The following is a 15000-nucleotide window of genomic DNA, read 5'->3' as shown; positions in this document are numbered from 1 at the left end:
TGTCTTACTCTCTCTCTTTTCCTCTCTCTCTTTCTCTCTCTCTCTTTTCGTCTGTCTGTCTGTCTGTCTCTCTCTCTCTCTCTCTCTCTCTCTCTCTCTCTCTCTCTCTCTCTCTCTACCTTTCTTTCTCTCTTTTCCCCACCCCCCTCTCTCTACCTATCTCTCTCTATTTCTCACTCTCTCTCTCAATCGAAGTGTATTTTTATTATTACGTGATGTGTTGACACTCTCTCTCCCCTCCCCCCCATCCCTCCTCCTCCGCAGGTGATGGAGATCAAGGGCCAGATGATCCACGTGCCCGAGTCGCGCTCGCTCATGTTCCTCGGCTCGCCGCGCGTGGACAAGCTGGAGGAGCTGATGGGGCGGGGCCTCCATCTCTCGGACATCCCCATCCACGACGCCACGCGTGACGTCATCCTGGTGGGGGAGCAGGCCAAAGCCCAGGACGGACTCAAGAAGCGCATGGACAAGCTCAAGGCAACGCTCGAGCGCACTCACCAGGTATGTAAGCCCTACGCATCCTACATTTGAAGCCTGCAGTAGGTACAGTAGACTATGCATCCTACCTTGGAAGCCTACAGTAGGTAGACTATGCATCCTACCTTTGAAGTCTACAGTAGGTAGACTATGCATCCTACAGTACCTTTGAAGCCTACAGTAGGTAGACTATGCATCCCACCTTTGAAGCCTAGGTAGACTGTGCATCCTACATTTTAAGCCTACAGTTGGTAGACTATGGATTCCACCTTTGTAGCCTACAGTAGGCACAGTAAACAATGTATCCTACCTTTGAAGCCTACAGTAGGTAGACGATGCATCCTTCCTTTGAAGTGTAGGTAGACTATGCATCCTACTTTTGAAGCCTACAGTAGGTAGACTATGCATCCTACCTTTGAAGCCTTGGTAGACTATGCATCCTACCTTTGAATTCTACATTTGATAGAATATGTGTCCTAACTTCGAAGCCTACAGTAGGTACAGTAGACTATGCATCCTACCTTTGAAGCCTACTGTAGGTAGATCACGCATCCTACCCTTGAAGCCTACAGTATGTAGACTATGCATTCTGCCTTTGAAGTCAAAATGGCAGCCTAGTTCCAGATGCAGACAGACACATGAACACAGCCAAAAAAAAGGAACATATATGAAGGGAAAAAAAGAAAAAAAAACCTTAAAACGCTGAGTCAGCTAAAAGTTTTGTTATGTGGAGTATCTTTACTACCCTTCAAAACTGGACAAAAGCAGAGGCATGGAGCCTTGAGTCAGGGACCAAATTCCTTGAGCCGGTGCCACGTCCAAACAGTTCCTTCAAAGGCAAAACTGGGCATAGGAGGGGAGAGGTATGCTAGTGCTCAAGGCTATACTGGAGCCCTCTTGCTATCATCCTTGCAGAATTGGTCAAAGCAAAGGTACCTTTGACTGATTTGGACATGGTCTTGATATCTCATTGTAAGCAAACAGTCCTTTCATAGGCAGCAGAACCGGGCAAAGCACAGTTCCTTTTGAAGGCAACCTTTTATTTTTTTTACGTATTTATATATTAAATCCCTGAAGCAAAGTGACAGGGATATCATGGTTTTGTGCCGCCGACTGGCACAAACGATCAAAATGGCTGTAGTTTATGTGCTAACCTGAGGTTTGGGCAGAGATGTCAAAGTTAATGTGAATGTATATTCATACTGTAAGTACAACAAATATCACATACCTGTTACACCATGTACTTCATTGTACTGAAGATGGTAGATACTAGATAGTCAGGAGGTAGATAGTCAGCTAATCGTAAGACAAGTATATGAGCCCGTTTATTTTATCTTTTTTACGGTTTGGGGATATACCACAATACCTCTATGGCTAGTTTATTAAACCCTTTAAAGGCCGAAGCTGTCTATCTATCTATCGATCGATCGATCGATCGATCTGTCTGTCTGTCTGTCTGTCTGTCTGTCTGTCTGTCTGTCTGTCTGTCTGTCTGTCTGTCTGTCTGTCTGTCTGTCTGTCTGTCTACAAACGTATCTATCTATCTATCTATCTATCTGTCTGTCTGTCTGTCTGTCTGTCTGTCTGTCTGTCTGTCTGTCTGTCTGTCTGTCTGTCTATCCGATCATCTTAATTTAGTGTCCTCTTCCTCCTCCCTCGTTCAGGCCCTGGAGGAGGAGAAGCGCCGCACGGTGGACCTGCTGTACTCCATCTTCCCGGGCGACGTGGCCCAGCGGCTGTGGCAGGAGCTGCCCGTGCAGGCCAAGAAGTTTGACGACGTCACAATGCTCTTCTCCGACATCGTGGGCTTCACGGCCGTCTGCGCCCAGTGCACGCCCATGCAGGTCATCAGCATGCTCAACGAGCTCTACACGCGCTTCGACTACCAGTGCGGCATCCTGGACGTCTATAAGGTGAAGATGCTAAGGATATATGAGTGCAACAGATGGTTCAACTATGGCTTTGCATCTCCGCGTCTTTCACTCACACACATACAGTATGTCTCCATATGTGTTGGGAAATTTGCCAATTTATCAGTTGTAAAGGGCAATGTTGTGTGTGCGTGTGTATGTGTGTGTGTGAGAGTGTGTACTTGTGTTTGTGCAGTAGGCTACTATGTGTCAGTACAGCATCCTTGACATGGCCAGGGTGAGAGATTAGGTACACACACCCACACATCAAAGCTTCTCTTGTACACAACACATGTGGCTACGATACCATACTGTATGTACTCTGACCTAAACAAAAGAAATATCTCTTTGTGTGAGCTTCGTTATCAGTGTGGCTTAGTGAATATTGATCAGGACCAAGCTTGTGTAGTCAAAAAACAACACACACCCTGATATGGTCCGGGTAGCACCTAACTCATAACAGAAATGGATATTTGAATGTTTCGTGGAAAATGCAAAAAAAAAACCTACGTAGATGCACTGATCTTTTGGGTCTTTTACATCTGTGGGCTTACACAAGCTTATCTAAGATAACTGAATGCAAAAACACCCAAATGCAGTCAACCCATTTGTCTTTGCTTTGTAGATTTATGATGAATGATGGTGTGTGTGTGTGTGTGTGTGTGTGTGTGTGTGTGTGTGTGTGTGTGTGTGTGTGTGTGTGTGTGTGTGTGTGTGTGTGTGTGTGTGTGTGTGTGTGTGTGTGTGTGTGTGTGTGTGTGTGAGAGAGAGAGAGACAGAAATCGGAGGATAAAGGGGAGACTGTAAAAGAGGAGAGAGAGAGAGAGAGAGAGAGAAAGAGAGACAGAGAGAGAGACAGACAGACAGACAGACAGACAGACAGAGAGTGAGACAGACAGAGAGAGAATGAAAACCATACACAGCGAAATCTCTTTACCTCGGTCAGTTAGCAAGCATGTTAGCGTGCTACTCGTGTTTGTTCGTTCCTTTTAGCATGTTAACGCTGTCGTGACACGGTCGGTCGGCCACTCCGTATTTGTCTGACCTGGGGCGGGCGGTGGAAAAATACGGCCTGACAAATGAGCAAGGTAATCGCACTTAACAAGCGTGTGTCAATACTCTGGGCATGCCAAAGTGACTTTAGTGCATTGGCCAAAGAGGCCATTAACACGAAAGCACTCAGCCTGGATGACTTGGGGGGAAAGGAGGGAGTAAAGATGGGGGTGGGGGGTGGTTTGTGTGTGTGTGTGTGTGTGGGGTGTGTGCTAGGGGAGTTGAGTCAGCATTGAGGAACATGGGACACCGGGCAACTCTCCAACTCACTCCTGATGCAAATGTACCTCCATCCACATGCGCAGGCATGCACGCCATGCACGCGCACACAAAAACTTGCAGGACATTCATGCGCACAAACACACAATTACGCACACAAATAAACACAGAAGACATTGACTTTTAGGTTTTCAATATTAATTTGACTTTTTAGCTTATACTTTTACTTAGTTTAAAAAAAAAAGTTTGTCAGCCTTTCATTCTCTCTGCCCTATTATTTATCTTTTCCTGTCCTCTTTCTCTCTCTCTCACACACACACACACACACACACACACACACACACACACACACACACACACACACACACACACACACACACACACACACACACACACACACACACACACACACACACACACACACACACACACACACACACACACACACACAGCTTGTGTTGTCGAAAAACAACACACACCCAGATATGATTGGGGTAGCACGTAACTCACAACAGAAATGGATATTTGAATGTTTCGTGGAAATGCAAGAAATACCCACGTAGATGCACTCATCTTTGGGTCTTTTGTATGCGTGGGCGTAGTCATAGTGATGTTGAACGAACATTCCCCGAAACTTGCCCTCAAAGCCTATACAACATTTAGTGTTCATTTTGTAAGATGTGTCCAAAACATAAACGCTCTGTATAGTGCTTTAACACCAATGCTGACTTCAAAGTGTTATACAATGTTTGACATAGGAGTGAGCATGAAATTTGCCTCTGGCACATTTCGGGCAAAACAAAAGGTACCTATGAAGGCAGCATATGTTTTATTTCTGACATGCCTTGATGTCTTGCTACCAATACCCACACTCCTTTCAGATATTTTTATGTTTTCAACCTAGAGCGTGGAGAAGAGCAACACTGCTGCAATTACTGAAAGTATTTACTTTGAAAGCTGACGTTCATGAAGGTCAGACTGACCGAAATGTCAGTTTTCAAAATGATTTTTTTTGGTTTGACCGTAATGGTAGCAATGATGCTCTTAAAGTTATCCCTCCTGAAACAGCTGCACCTGCAAAGAACAAAAAACTTTTCAAGGGCTGCAGGCCACCTGGTCCCTCTCTATCCTGTTTACAATATAGTCATAATCACTCATGGGCAGTCATGGGTAAGAGACTAGGGCGTAGGTCCCGATCAGCTTTTGAAGAGTTTATTTGCAAAACGGCTGTATCCACCATTTTTGACTTTTATTATTATTGAAAATGACTGTTCAGAGGTCCTATCACCTATGTGTGAATTCTTGCCATTCCAATATTTTATGAGCATACTTTTTCAACCTATACATAATGCATTTTGTAATGCAATTCAATGGAATGCCCAATACAAAAATGTCAATTTCCCAACATTCTACAGAATGGAGATACACCTTTTTGTAAATAAATCTTTGTTTCTTATGTGTGGTTGGTGTCAGATAGACCCCTGCTTCAGAATTCCAGTGTCTATCTATGCTCTCAAGCATATCCACTGACAGATCTGCAGATACCCATATGCACACTGCATGAAAATGTCCCCCTCTTCTGAAAATAGCAATATAATGTATATGGCAAAGAATATACTGGCCAAGTCAAACACAGCTCATGTACCAAGACACACATGTTGCACTAACACAAATTCACCACAGCTCTGACTCTTTGTCTCTATCTCTGTCTCTCTCTATTTCTATCACGACGTCTTATTCAATGTCCAAGTAAATTCACATTTAGATCAAATAAATCATTTTTAAAGAATACATTTTATGTTTTATTGTGTGCGCGCGTGTGTGTGTGTGTGTGTGTGTGTGTGTGTGTGTGTGTGTGTGTGTGTGTGTGTGTGTGTGTGTGTGTGTGTGTGTGTGTGTGTGTGTGTGTGTGTGTGTGTGTGTGTGTGTGTGTGTCAGGATTGGAACTTTACATCCATCCACCCGTCAAATACGGGTACATTTCAGCGCTGACTGGTACATTTGTCAACCTACCTATCACTTTGACGGGAGAAAACGTTCAGCCTGAATGTCCTGGCGTTTTTGTTTTTTTTTGTCGGATGGGATTTGCCATTCTTCACCCTAAAATTGATTAGGAAATTGCATCTTAAAATACAAAATTAACTCAAGGAGGGCCCCCAGAGCCCTGAACACATACTGTAAGAGGTACTCCTTTCTAATGTTAAGGACATGCAAATTATTATAATGACACAAAATCGTTATTATTATATGAGTTGGCTAGTAAAAAAAATCGACCTGCCATTCAATGTAAAATGAATGGGAGAGCATGTCATAGCAATGTTGTTATGATGTAGTTGAGTATTTTCAACCAATAGTGAATAGACCTGCCGGCGACCCCATCTGCATTACGTAACAGGCTACTCCAGTGTCCCCTTACTCTTATCTCTCTCCCTTCTCCCTTCTCCCGTCTTCTCTGTGTGTCCTGCAGATTGAGACCATAGGTGATGCCTACTGCGTGGCGGGCGGGCTCCACCGCAAGAGTGACAGTCACGCTCGGCCAATCGCGTTCATGGCCCTGAAGATGATGGAGCTGTCGGAGGAGGTGCTGACCCCAGACGGGAACCCCATCAAGGTAAGAGCTGGCTGGGTGCTGTGGAGGAGGTGTCGTGTGCAAGTCAAACTACTGTACTGTTGTTCTTCCTCCTGTCTGTTCACGGTGCTTGTGGCCTCCTGCCTCTGTGTCACCCCACGACTGGGGAGAAACAAATGAGGTTTCCCCGCGGTCAACCGCGGCAGTTTCCACGGGGTTTCCTCATTTTAAAAAAAAAAAAAAAACAATTAAGTATTTTTTTTCTGGGGCTTTTATGCCCCTATTGGTTTTTGTGAGACAGGATAGTGAAGGAGAGACAGGAAGTGAGCTGGGAGAGGGAGATGGGGAAAGACCGGCAAAGGACCCGAACCGGGAATCGAACCTGGGTCGGCCGAGTGGTAAACATGTGCCCTACCATATCAGCCACGGTAGGGCCGTGTTCCCTCATTTAACATTGCAATTGCAAATGACATTTGAATGGTCCTTTTGCAACATATTGAATAACGTTTGGAGGGAAAAGATCTTTGGTCCAGGCACTTCAGTTGATTAATGTGGTAAAAAAACAACAACTTTATTACATGGGCAAATCACAAATGAAAAAAAATAAAACTTTATTACATGGGCAAATCACAAATGAAAAAGATAAGTTTCAGATTTTAAGCAATATCAATGAAATTACATTAAACTGTGATTAAAATCATGTGTAAAAAGTGCCGATATCAAAACCAGAAGGGGGGACAATCCCCCCATCCCCCCCTACAAATCGCACCCTGCCCGTTATCATATGCAACAAAAATATGTGGCTGAGAGCGATGAATGACCAGTGCTCTCTTCTGTGTTTGATTGTCATCGACTTTCAGATCTCGCACCGGGATGTTTATCTGACCCAAGATGATAGCGAATAACGTTTCTCAAACGATTTCTCCGGGGCGAAACGTTATTTGTATTGCTCCTGGCCTGACTAGAATCAACGCAGAAGGTGTTGCGTCACTAGGAGGAAGTGGCCTGGCTACACTCTTCCATCTTTTCCTTTGAATTTCACTGACTTTCATGGGGTGTGCCTGCTGCTATTGTAGGTGTACTTCGCCAGTTGAGTACCACCATGTAACTGGTGTAACATTTGAGGTGAGGCACTTCAGAAGGGTATTGGCCGCTCCTGTAAATGGCTGGTGACGTAGTTTGGGGACTCCCTTGTGCATGATCTGAGAGTCGAGCGCCCACGGATCAGCTTTGGGGAAAACAGCAGGAGCAGATGTGATGCAATTTCTGCAAAATGGTGATGAGAAAGTTCCCTTGCGAATAGGCAAATCTCAAGAGTCTGTCTGGCTGTCTGTCTGCCTGCCTGCCTGCCTGCCTGCTTGCCTGTCTGTCTGTCTGTCTGTCTGTCTGTCTGTCTGTCTGTCTGTCTTTCTGTCTCTCTGTTGGTCTGTCTGTCTGTCTGCATGCCTATCTGTCTACCTGCCTGTCTGTCTGTCTGTCTGTCTGTCTGTTTGTCAGTCTGCCTGTAAAATCCTGATCCACCTGTACAATAGTCTATGCTCAATCTACATGCATCCAAATTAAACTACCGGTACATAGTGACTTCATTGTGATTATTACTTAGTCTCAATGACGTAGAAGAACCATGGAAGGAAGTAACACAACCAACAGTTTTTACATTCACTACGTTCATATGATGTTTTTAATTCCAAATTAATAAGTCAGAATGAAATTCGAATTAAGAGGTGTTTATATGACGTTGTCAAAGCAAAATTAAGTCAGTTCATTCGGAATGTCATGTAAAGAGTTTTCTAAGTAAGAATTTGTTTTTTTGCGATATGATCTTTAGTTTGTAATTCGAAGTGGAGTGTTTGTCTCTCTGGCATTTCTGATGTCCTGATGTGCCTTGGGAACTTGTACACAATCATTTGAACAGCTGCTGATGAACAAACAAAAAAGTTTATAGCCCAGGGCTGTTTGTGGGTGTCCATGTGTTCGTGGGTGTGTGTTTGTTCCAGTATGTGTGCGTGTGCCTGTGCCTGTGTGTGTGTGTGTGTGTGTGTGTGTGTGTGTGTGTGTGTGTGTGTGTGTGTGTGTGTGTGTGTGTGTGTGTGTGTGTGTGTGTGTGTGTGTGTGTGTGTGTGTGTGTGTGTGTGTGTGTATGTATGGGTGCGCACATGTGTGTGTGTATGGGTGCGCGCATGTGTGTGTGTGTTTGTGGGTGCGCGCATGTGTGTGTGTGTGTGTGTGTTTGTGGGTGCGCGCACGTGTGTGTGTGTGTGTGTGTGTGTGTGTGTGTGTGTGTGTGTATGTGTGTATGTTTGCATAAATGCGTATGTGTGTGAATAAATGCGAACAACTCTATGATGTAATGATTTACGAGAACACAGAGGGCCCTCCCATCCCCTCCCCTCCCATCCCCTCCCATCCCATCCCATCCCATCCCCTCTCCTCCCCTCTCCTCCCCTCCCCTCCCCTCCCCTCCCCTCCCTCATAACGCCGCTTCCCTGGGCGGCTGCTGTAGCCGGGCAAGGAATCAGATAGTGGGTGAGGACAAAGGGCTCAGTTGTCCGGGGCCCAGGGAGAGGAGGAGGAGGGGGGCCCAGAATTGGGTCCCCATTCCATTGTACTGTATGTATTGAGCAGGTGGGGCCTTTCGGATGACTTCATCCGGGCTCAGCCAAAGCTGTCAGCGGGGACGGCGGGGAGGGACGCATCTGCTGTGTGATCTAGCGTGGCATTAACTGATTAAGTAGAGCACAGCTGATGGAGTATTGTTTGTGAAGGCTGGCCGCTTCGCTTGCCTCCGCTCCGTCTCGCTCAGGCATCAGCTGATTAATGCCGCGGATTTGTGTGTAATTAATCATGTTGGGAAACTTTGTTGCCTTTTTAAAAAATGTATTTGTAATTGTGAGGGGATCAGTCACCACCACCGGTTGCTTTTGAGTGAAACTGGCGTCGCGCTACTGAGCAGGTTTCTGCTCGGCTACCTGTGACTGAGATATGAAATATGAGAGATGAAATATGAAAAGCCCAGTTCTGCTGGCTGCTCTTCCCTGTGTGGTGGTGGGGCCTGTTGCTCGTGTTTCTGTTTGTGTTGCTTGTGTGTGTGTGGTGTGTGTGTGTGTGTGTGTATGTGTGTGTGTGTGTGTGTGGTGTGTGTGTGTGTGTGTGTTTGTGTGCGCGCGTGCATGTGTGTGTGTGCTTGCGCGTGTGCGTGCGTGCATTCATACTAGTGCCAGTGTGTGTGTGTGTGTGTGTGTGTGTGTGTGTGTGTGTGTGTGTGTGTGTGTGTGTGTGTGTGTGTGTGTGTGTGTGTGTGTCAGTGTTAATTTCGTCAACCACGACGATGACGAAAATATTTCGTCAACGCCCCTTTTTCCCTTGACGATGACGAGACGATGACGCACTAAAAATTGCCTCAAGCAAATCAAAATATGACGAAAATAAACAAATATTTTCGTCAAGGAGACTAAGACGAGACGAAATTTACAAGCCATGGACGAATGGACATTAAAAAATATAATTATTTATAATTAATTTGTTATTTGTAATTGTAATATAGGCCTAAGTGTCTTGAACTTCATAGGTGATTGCGCGCTCACGCTGTGATGCCTCGCTTGTCTCTGCTGGCAGCCAGTGCATGGCGTGACTCAGTCAGTAGGCCTAGTTCTGTAGCCTAGTAGCTGAGTGAGTCCATTTAAGTTGAGTTTAGGTCCTAAAACATTCCCAGAGAAAGAGCAAAAATAGCCAACGTTGAGGGAAGTGTTCATTTTGAAACATGTTCAACAACCCTCTTGTCCATGACGAAGACATGTGTTTCTGCAGTAGGTAATGACAGTCGCGCCAATCCTCCTCTGATACTGTCATTCTAAACTTCCTCGAGCTTCCACTATTCTCCTTTTCACTTAGGCTGTCTTAGCCCGGCGTTCGTTGTCTGATCTTTTTTTGTAATGTTTGCTATATTTGCTGTTTAACCATATGAGTAGGCAGTTCGCAAGCAAATCATGAAGGTCGGATTTGTGAATTTATTTATATCAGTCACCGCGGGAGCGCGCGCCAGCAGGGGGAAAGTTGGCCTGTCTAAAGTAACAGAGGCACGGCGACTGTAGCCTAGTTTTGAAAAGAATCAATGGATGAGCGATCGCTGAGGAGTTTTAAACTGTTGAGATTTGAAACTTGTTCTCGTCGAGAGCAACGCTAAAAGAGCTAAGGAAGTCGACAGCATTTCCATGCGTCTGCAGTGCCTTCCTAAGTTCCAAAAACTCTTTTCAGGTCATGCTTATCGAGCCTCGACATCCCCGACAAACAAAACAGCATTAGAGTTTACATATTTGTATGTGCGTGTCCTTTACGTCCAGTCTGCATACCCCTGCCTGCCTAACATAACGTGCCTAACTATTTCTCCTCGGACTTTTGCAGGGCATACGAAGTGTGCTCGCGCAATCTATTTAACCCTATTCCACTCATGCCGCACGAGTCATTATCTGCTCGCATTGCCAATTGAAAACAAAAATCGCTAACTTGCATAGTCTAACATCAGCAGTATTTTATCTGACTCGTGGTCATCGGGAAGCCACTATCAGGGAGACTTATTGAACTTCATGCAGACTTGGGATGTCTGGTCTTCCCACTGCCGGCAATCTGGCTCTAAGTCACGCGGAGAGGTGAAGAAGAGCATGTAGCTTCCTCCGTGATCAAACTCAAAATCAAATAGGTCTATAATAGGCTATGCAGCAGCTTCTAATGCATGATAGAGAGAGAGAGACAGAGAGAGAGAGCAGCCTGCACCTGGAAGTGTGTGTGTGTGTGATGCTCTTTTGCTCTATGATGTTGAAATGACTGATTTGGGTTTTGGTGGAAAATGACCAAGTAACAAGGTGAATATTTGCTGCAATAGGCTATATTAATAATAATAATAATACATTTTATTTTTGAGCGCCTTTCAAAATACCCAAGGACACTTTACAATCAAAAACTAATACATAACAGTAGAGAAAGTATAACAAAGCTTCAGTGAATTAACAATAGGAGAGTAATAAAAATGCAAGAATAAAATAGAAATAAAAGTAACCTACAATAAAATAAATGTTTTTTAAAATAAGAAAAAAGAAGTAGAATGCATTTGAAAATAAAATAAAAATGAGTGGGAAAAATAATATGTAAAATAAAATAAAAAAAATAGACTGATAATTAAAATAAGTGGAAGTGCCTGTCAGTGAAGTTAAAAAGCAGAAGAGAAAAGGTGTGTCTTTAGCTTAGATTTGAAAGTAGATAGTGTAGAGCATTGACGAAGTGAAAGTGGAAGAGAATTCCACAGTTTGGGGCCAACAACACTAAATGCCCTGTCGCCCATGGTGCGCAGGTGTGTGGAGGGAACAGTAAGGAGGAGTGAGTCAGTGGATCGTAGTGTGCGGGTGGGATTGTATGGGGTGAGGAGACTTGTGATGTAGGAGGGTGCAAGGTTGTGCTGGGCCTTGTATACGAGGAGGAGAATTTTGAAATGGATACGTGAATGGATAGGAAGCCAGTGTAATTGATAGAGGATAGGGGTAATGTGATGCCAGGGTCTGGTGTGTGTAAGTAATCTAGCTGCTGAGTTTTGAATGTATTGTAGACGGTTTATCAATTTAGTGGGGAGACCAGTGAGTAGGGCATTGCAATAATCTAATCTGGAGGTTACGAAAGCGTGGATGAGGGTCTCAGCAGAGGTAGGGGTGAGAGAGGGGCGGAGTCTGGAGATGGTTTTAAGGTGGAAAAAATGCAGTTTTGGTGAGGTGTTTAATATGGGATTCAAAGGAGAGCGAAGAGTCGATGATGACGCCCAGATTTTTTACTTCAGAGGAAGTGGAGGTAAAATAGTCAGGGATAGAGAACTGAGAAAGGTTTATCTTTCTAAGTAATGATGGGGTGGCGATGATGATGGCTTCGGTTTTGCTTTGATTAAGTTTAAGAAAATTTTGGGTCATCCAATTACTAATTTCATTGAGGCAAGTTGTTAAGTTAGCAAGGGGGAGTGGATGGGAGGGTTTAGTGTGTATGTAGATTTGGGTGTCATCTGCATAACAATGGAAATTTAGGCCATGTTTTCGGAGAATGTTACCAAGGGGAAGAATATAGATGATGAAGAGTAGGGGGCCTAAAACTGAGCCTTGTGGAACACCGTGTGTGAGGAGTGAATTTGGAGACCGGAAATCACCAATAGAGACAAACTGCTCTCTTCCAGTTAGATAGGACCTGAACCATGAGAGTGCAGTACCATTGATGCCCAGTAGGGTTTCCAGCCTTGTGAGAAGGACGTTGTGGCAGACTGTGTCAAAAGCAGCTGTTAAATCAAGTAGCAGGAGGATACTGAAATGGCCTGAATCCGCAGCTAATAAAAGGTCGTTTACGACCTTGACTAGTGCAGTTTCAGTGCTATGCTTAGCCCTGAACCCAGACTGCAGTTCCTCCCATAGGCTAAATGATGTCATGTGTATTAGTAATACTTTGTGAAATAACAATAGCCATTGTAGGTTATTTTTTTTTACACCACAATATTGACTAAAATGACAAAAATTTGAAATGTTGACTAAAATGACTAAAATGACTAAAATTTGACTATGACTAAAATTGATTTTCGTCATTTTGACTAAGACTAAGACTAAATTGGGAAGGCAATGACTAAAATATGACTAAGACTAAAATTGATTTTCGTCATTGTGACTAAGACTAAGACTAAATCAAAAAAAGCCGACAAAATTAACACTGGTGTGTGTGTGTGTGTGTGTGTGTGTTGGGGTGTGAAGGGGTTACTTCTGTAAGACCAAAGCTCAGAAGTGCTATCACGCAGGAACTGGCTGCATCTGACATTGATTGGTTGTCTCATTGACTGCTTCAGCCGAGCATCTCAAATAGATCTTTAATGAATAGTTTGGCTCACTTCTAGAACTTTCCTGTCGATATTTCATATACTTAAGGTAATATGTACTGTATACTCTGCAGAAACACACACGCATACGCACGTATGCAGACACACACCAACGCACCCAGGCACTCACGCACACACACACACACACACACACACACACACACACACACACACACACACACACACACACACACACACACACACACACACACACACACACACGAGCGCGCGCGCGCGCACACACACACACACACACACACACACACACACACACACACACACACAGACACACACACACACACTGCGAGAGATCGAGTGAACGAGAGATAGGGAGAGTAGGCTATTTGATGTACACTGTATACATGCGTTCACTGAATAGTAAGCAATCCTGACTTGTGAGTGCAAGAATAGAGTTGGCCATTGGGCTACTGAATGCGTGCAAGCATGTGGGGGCTTGTGTGTGTGTGTGTGTGTGTGTGTGTGTGTGTGTGTGTGTGTGTGTGTGTGTGTGTGTTTGTGTGTGTGAGAGAGAGAGAGAGAGAGAGAGAGAGAGAGAGAGAGAGAGAGAGAGAGAGAGAGAGAGAGAGAGAGGCAGTCAGATGGAGTGTGTGTGAGTATCAGGGACTCCAGCCATGCTCGTCTCCAGTGCCGTCGGTTGGTTGCCATGCACCACCATGATGTCGCCTCTCAGATAAATTCACACATTGCCTTTCACACTCCCCCGTATCTCTCTCTCTCTCTCTCTCTCTCTCTCTCTCTCTCTCTCTCTCTCTCTCTCTCTCTCTCTCCCTCCCTCCCTCTCTCTCTCTTTCTCTGCCTGCTTCACATGTTTTTTTTCTTGCCAATGCCACTTGTGTCTCTCTCCATCTATTCAGCGCTTTCCCCCTTTTTCATCCTTCTGTTTCTCTTCCCCGTTGCTCTTTTGCCCTCTCTCTCTCCCCCTTTCTCTGTCTTTCTTTCTCATCTCCTCTCTCTCTCCCTCTTCCTTCTTTCTCCTCCCTTCTCTGTCTCTCTCCATCTCTCTCTCTCCATCTCGCTCACTTCCCTTCTCTCTCTCTCTCTCTCTCTCTCCCTCTCTCTCTCTCTCTCTCTCTCTCTCTCCCTCTCTCTCTGCTATCGCTCCTTATGCTCTTCGCAGGCCACTCATGTCAGCTTTTCCCTGTGAACTTGCCCTCTTCATCTGTCACCAAGCTCATGTATTTCTCTTCCTGAGATCTCTTTCTTTCTTTTCCCTCTTCCCCTCTCTTCCTTTCTTTCTTCCTCTCTTTTCTTTCCCTCCCCCTCCCCTTTTCCCACGGCCTTTCTCTCCATGTGTTGAGCTTATCATGTGTGTGCTGCTGATTACAGTTTTTCTCGATTGCTTACACACATTTTTCAGAATCAGTTTTCTAATTCTCAAAACTCTACACACAAATCTCCAAACCTCACACGCAACGGGCAGAACTCTTCACTTCCTCTGAAAAATGCACGTCTTGTCTCAAAACAATGTACTCTCTTCTAAAAACCTAATTTTGTTCTGAAATGACACACACAAGCAGTCATTTCAATACACTCTTATGTGAACCATTGAACACTAATATGCACAAGGTAAAACTCTATACTCAACTTGACACACAGTAGAAACTTAATTTCTTCACTGTTCTACTCACTAAAGAGGGTATTTTTCTGTAGTAAAATACTGAAATATTGTTTTTAGACTCGGAGTACACAAATGTGTGGCAAAAAATATATTTTACATATTTTTCTGACATTTTTTAAAAATGTACTAATTTATTGTAAAATATTGGGTAACCACATGAATATTAGCCTGGTTCACACCAGACGGTTTATGTGTAGCTTCAGCTCCCCCTGGCGGAGCAGAGCTACACACACTGTGATCTCTT

At 44.5% G+C, this 15000-nt stretch overlaps 1 protein-coding gene across 1 annotated transcript in view; it reads left to right on the top strand.

The window, feature by feature from the left end:
- Window positions 1-15000, top strand: part of gucy1a2 (guanylate cyclase 1, soluble, alpha 2) — a 128995-nt gene that overhangs the window by 77623 nt on the left and 36372 nt on the right. The window contains exons 5-7 of the mRNA XM_063205492.1: window positions 265-501; window positions 2142-2390; window positions 6127-6270. Coding sequence (XP_063061562.1) covers window positions 265-501; window positions 2142-2390; window positions 6127-6270 — 630 coding nt within the window. The remainder of the gene's footprint in view (window positions 1-264; window positions 502-2141; window positions 2391-6126; window positions 6271-15000) is intronic.

This window comes from Engraulis encrasicolus, chromosome 8 (genome assembly GCF_034702125.1).
Source record: "Engraulis encrasicolus isolate BLACKSEA-1 chromosome 8, IST_EnEncr_1.0, whole genome shotgun sequence".
In the NCBI taxonomy this organism is placed as follows: Eukaryota; Metazoa; Chordata; class Actinopteri; order Clupeiformes; family Engraulidae; genus Engraulis; species Engraulis encrasicolus.
Note: the sequence above shows the minus strand (reverse complement) of the source record. Positions and strands in the feature narration are given on the sequence as shown.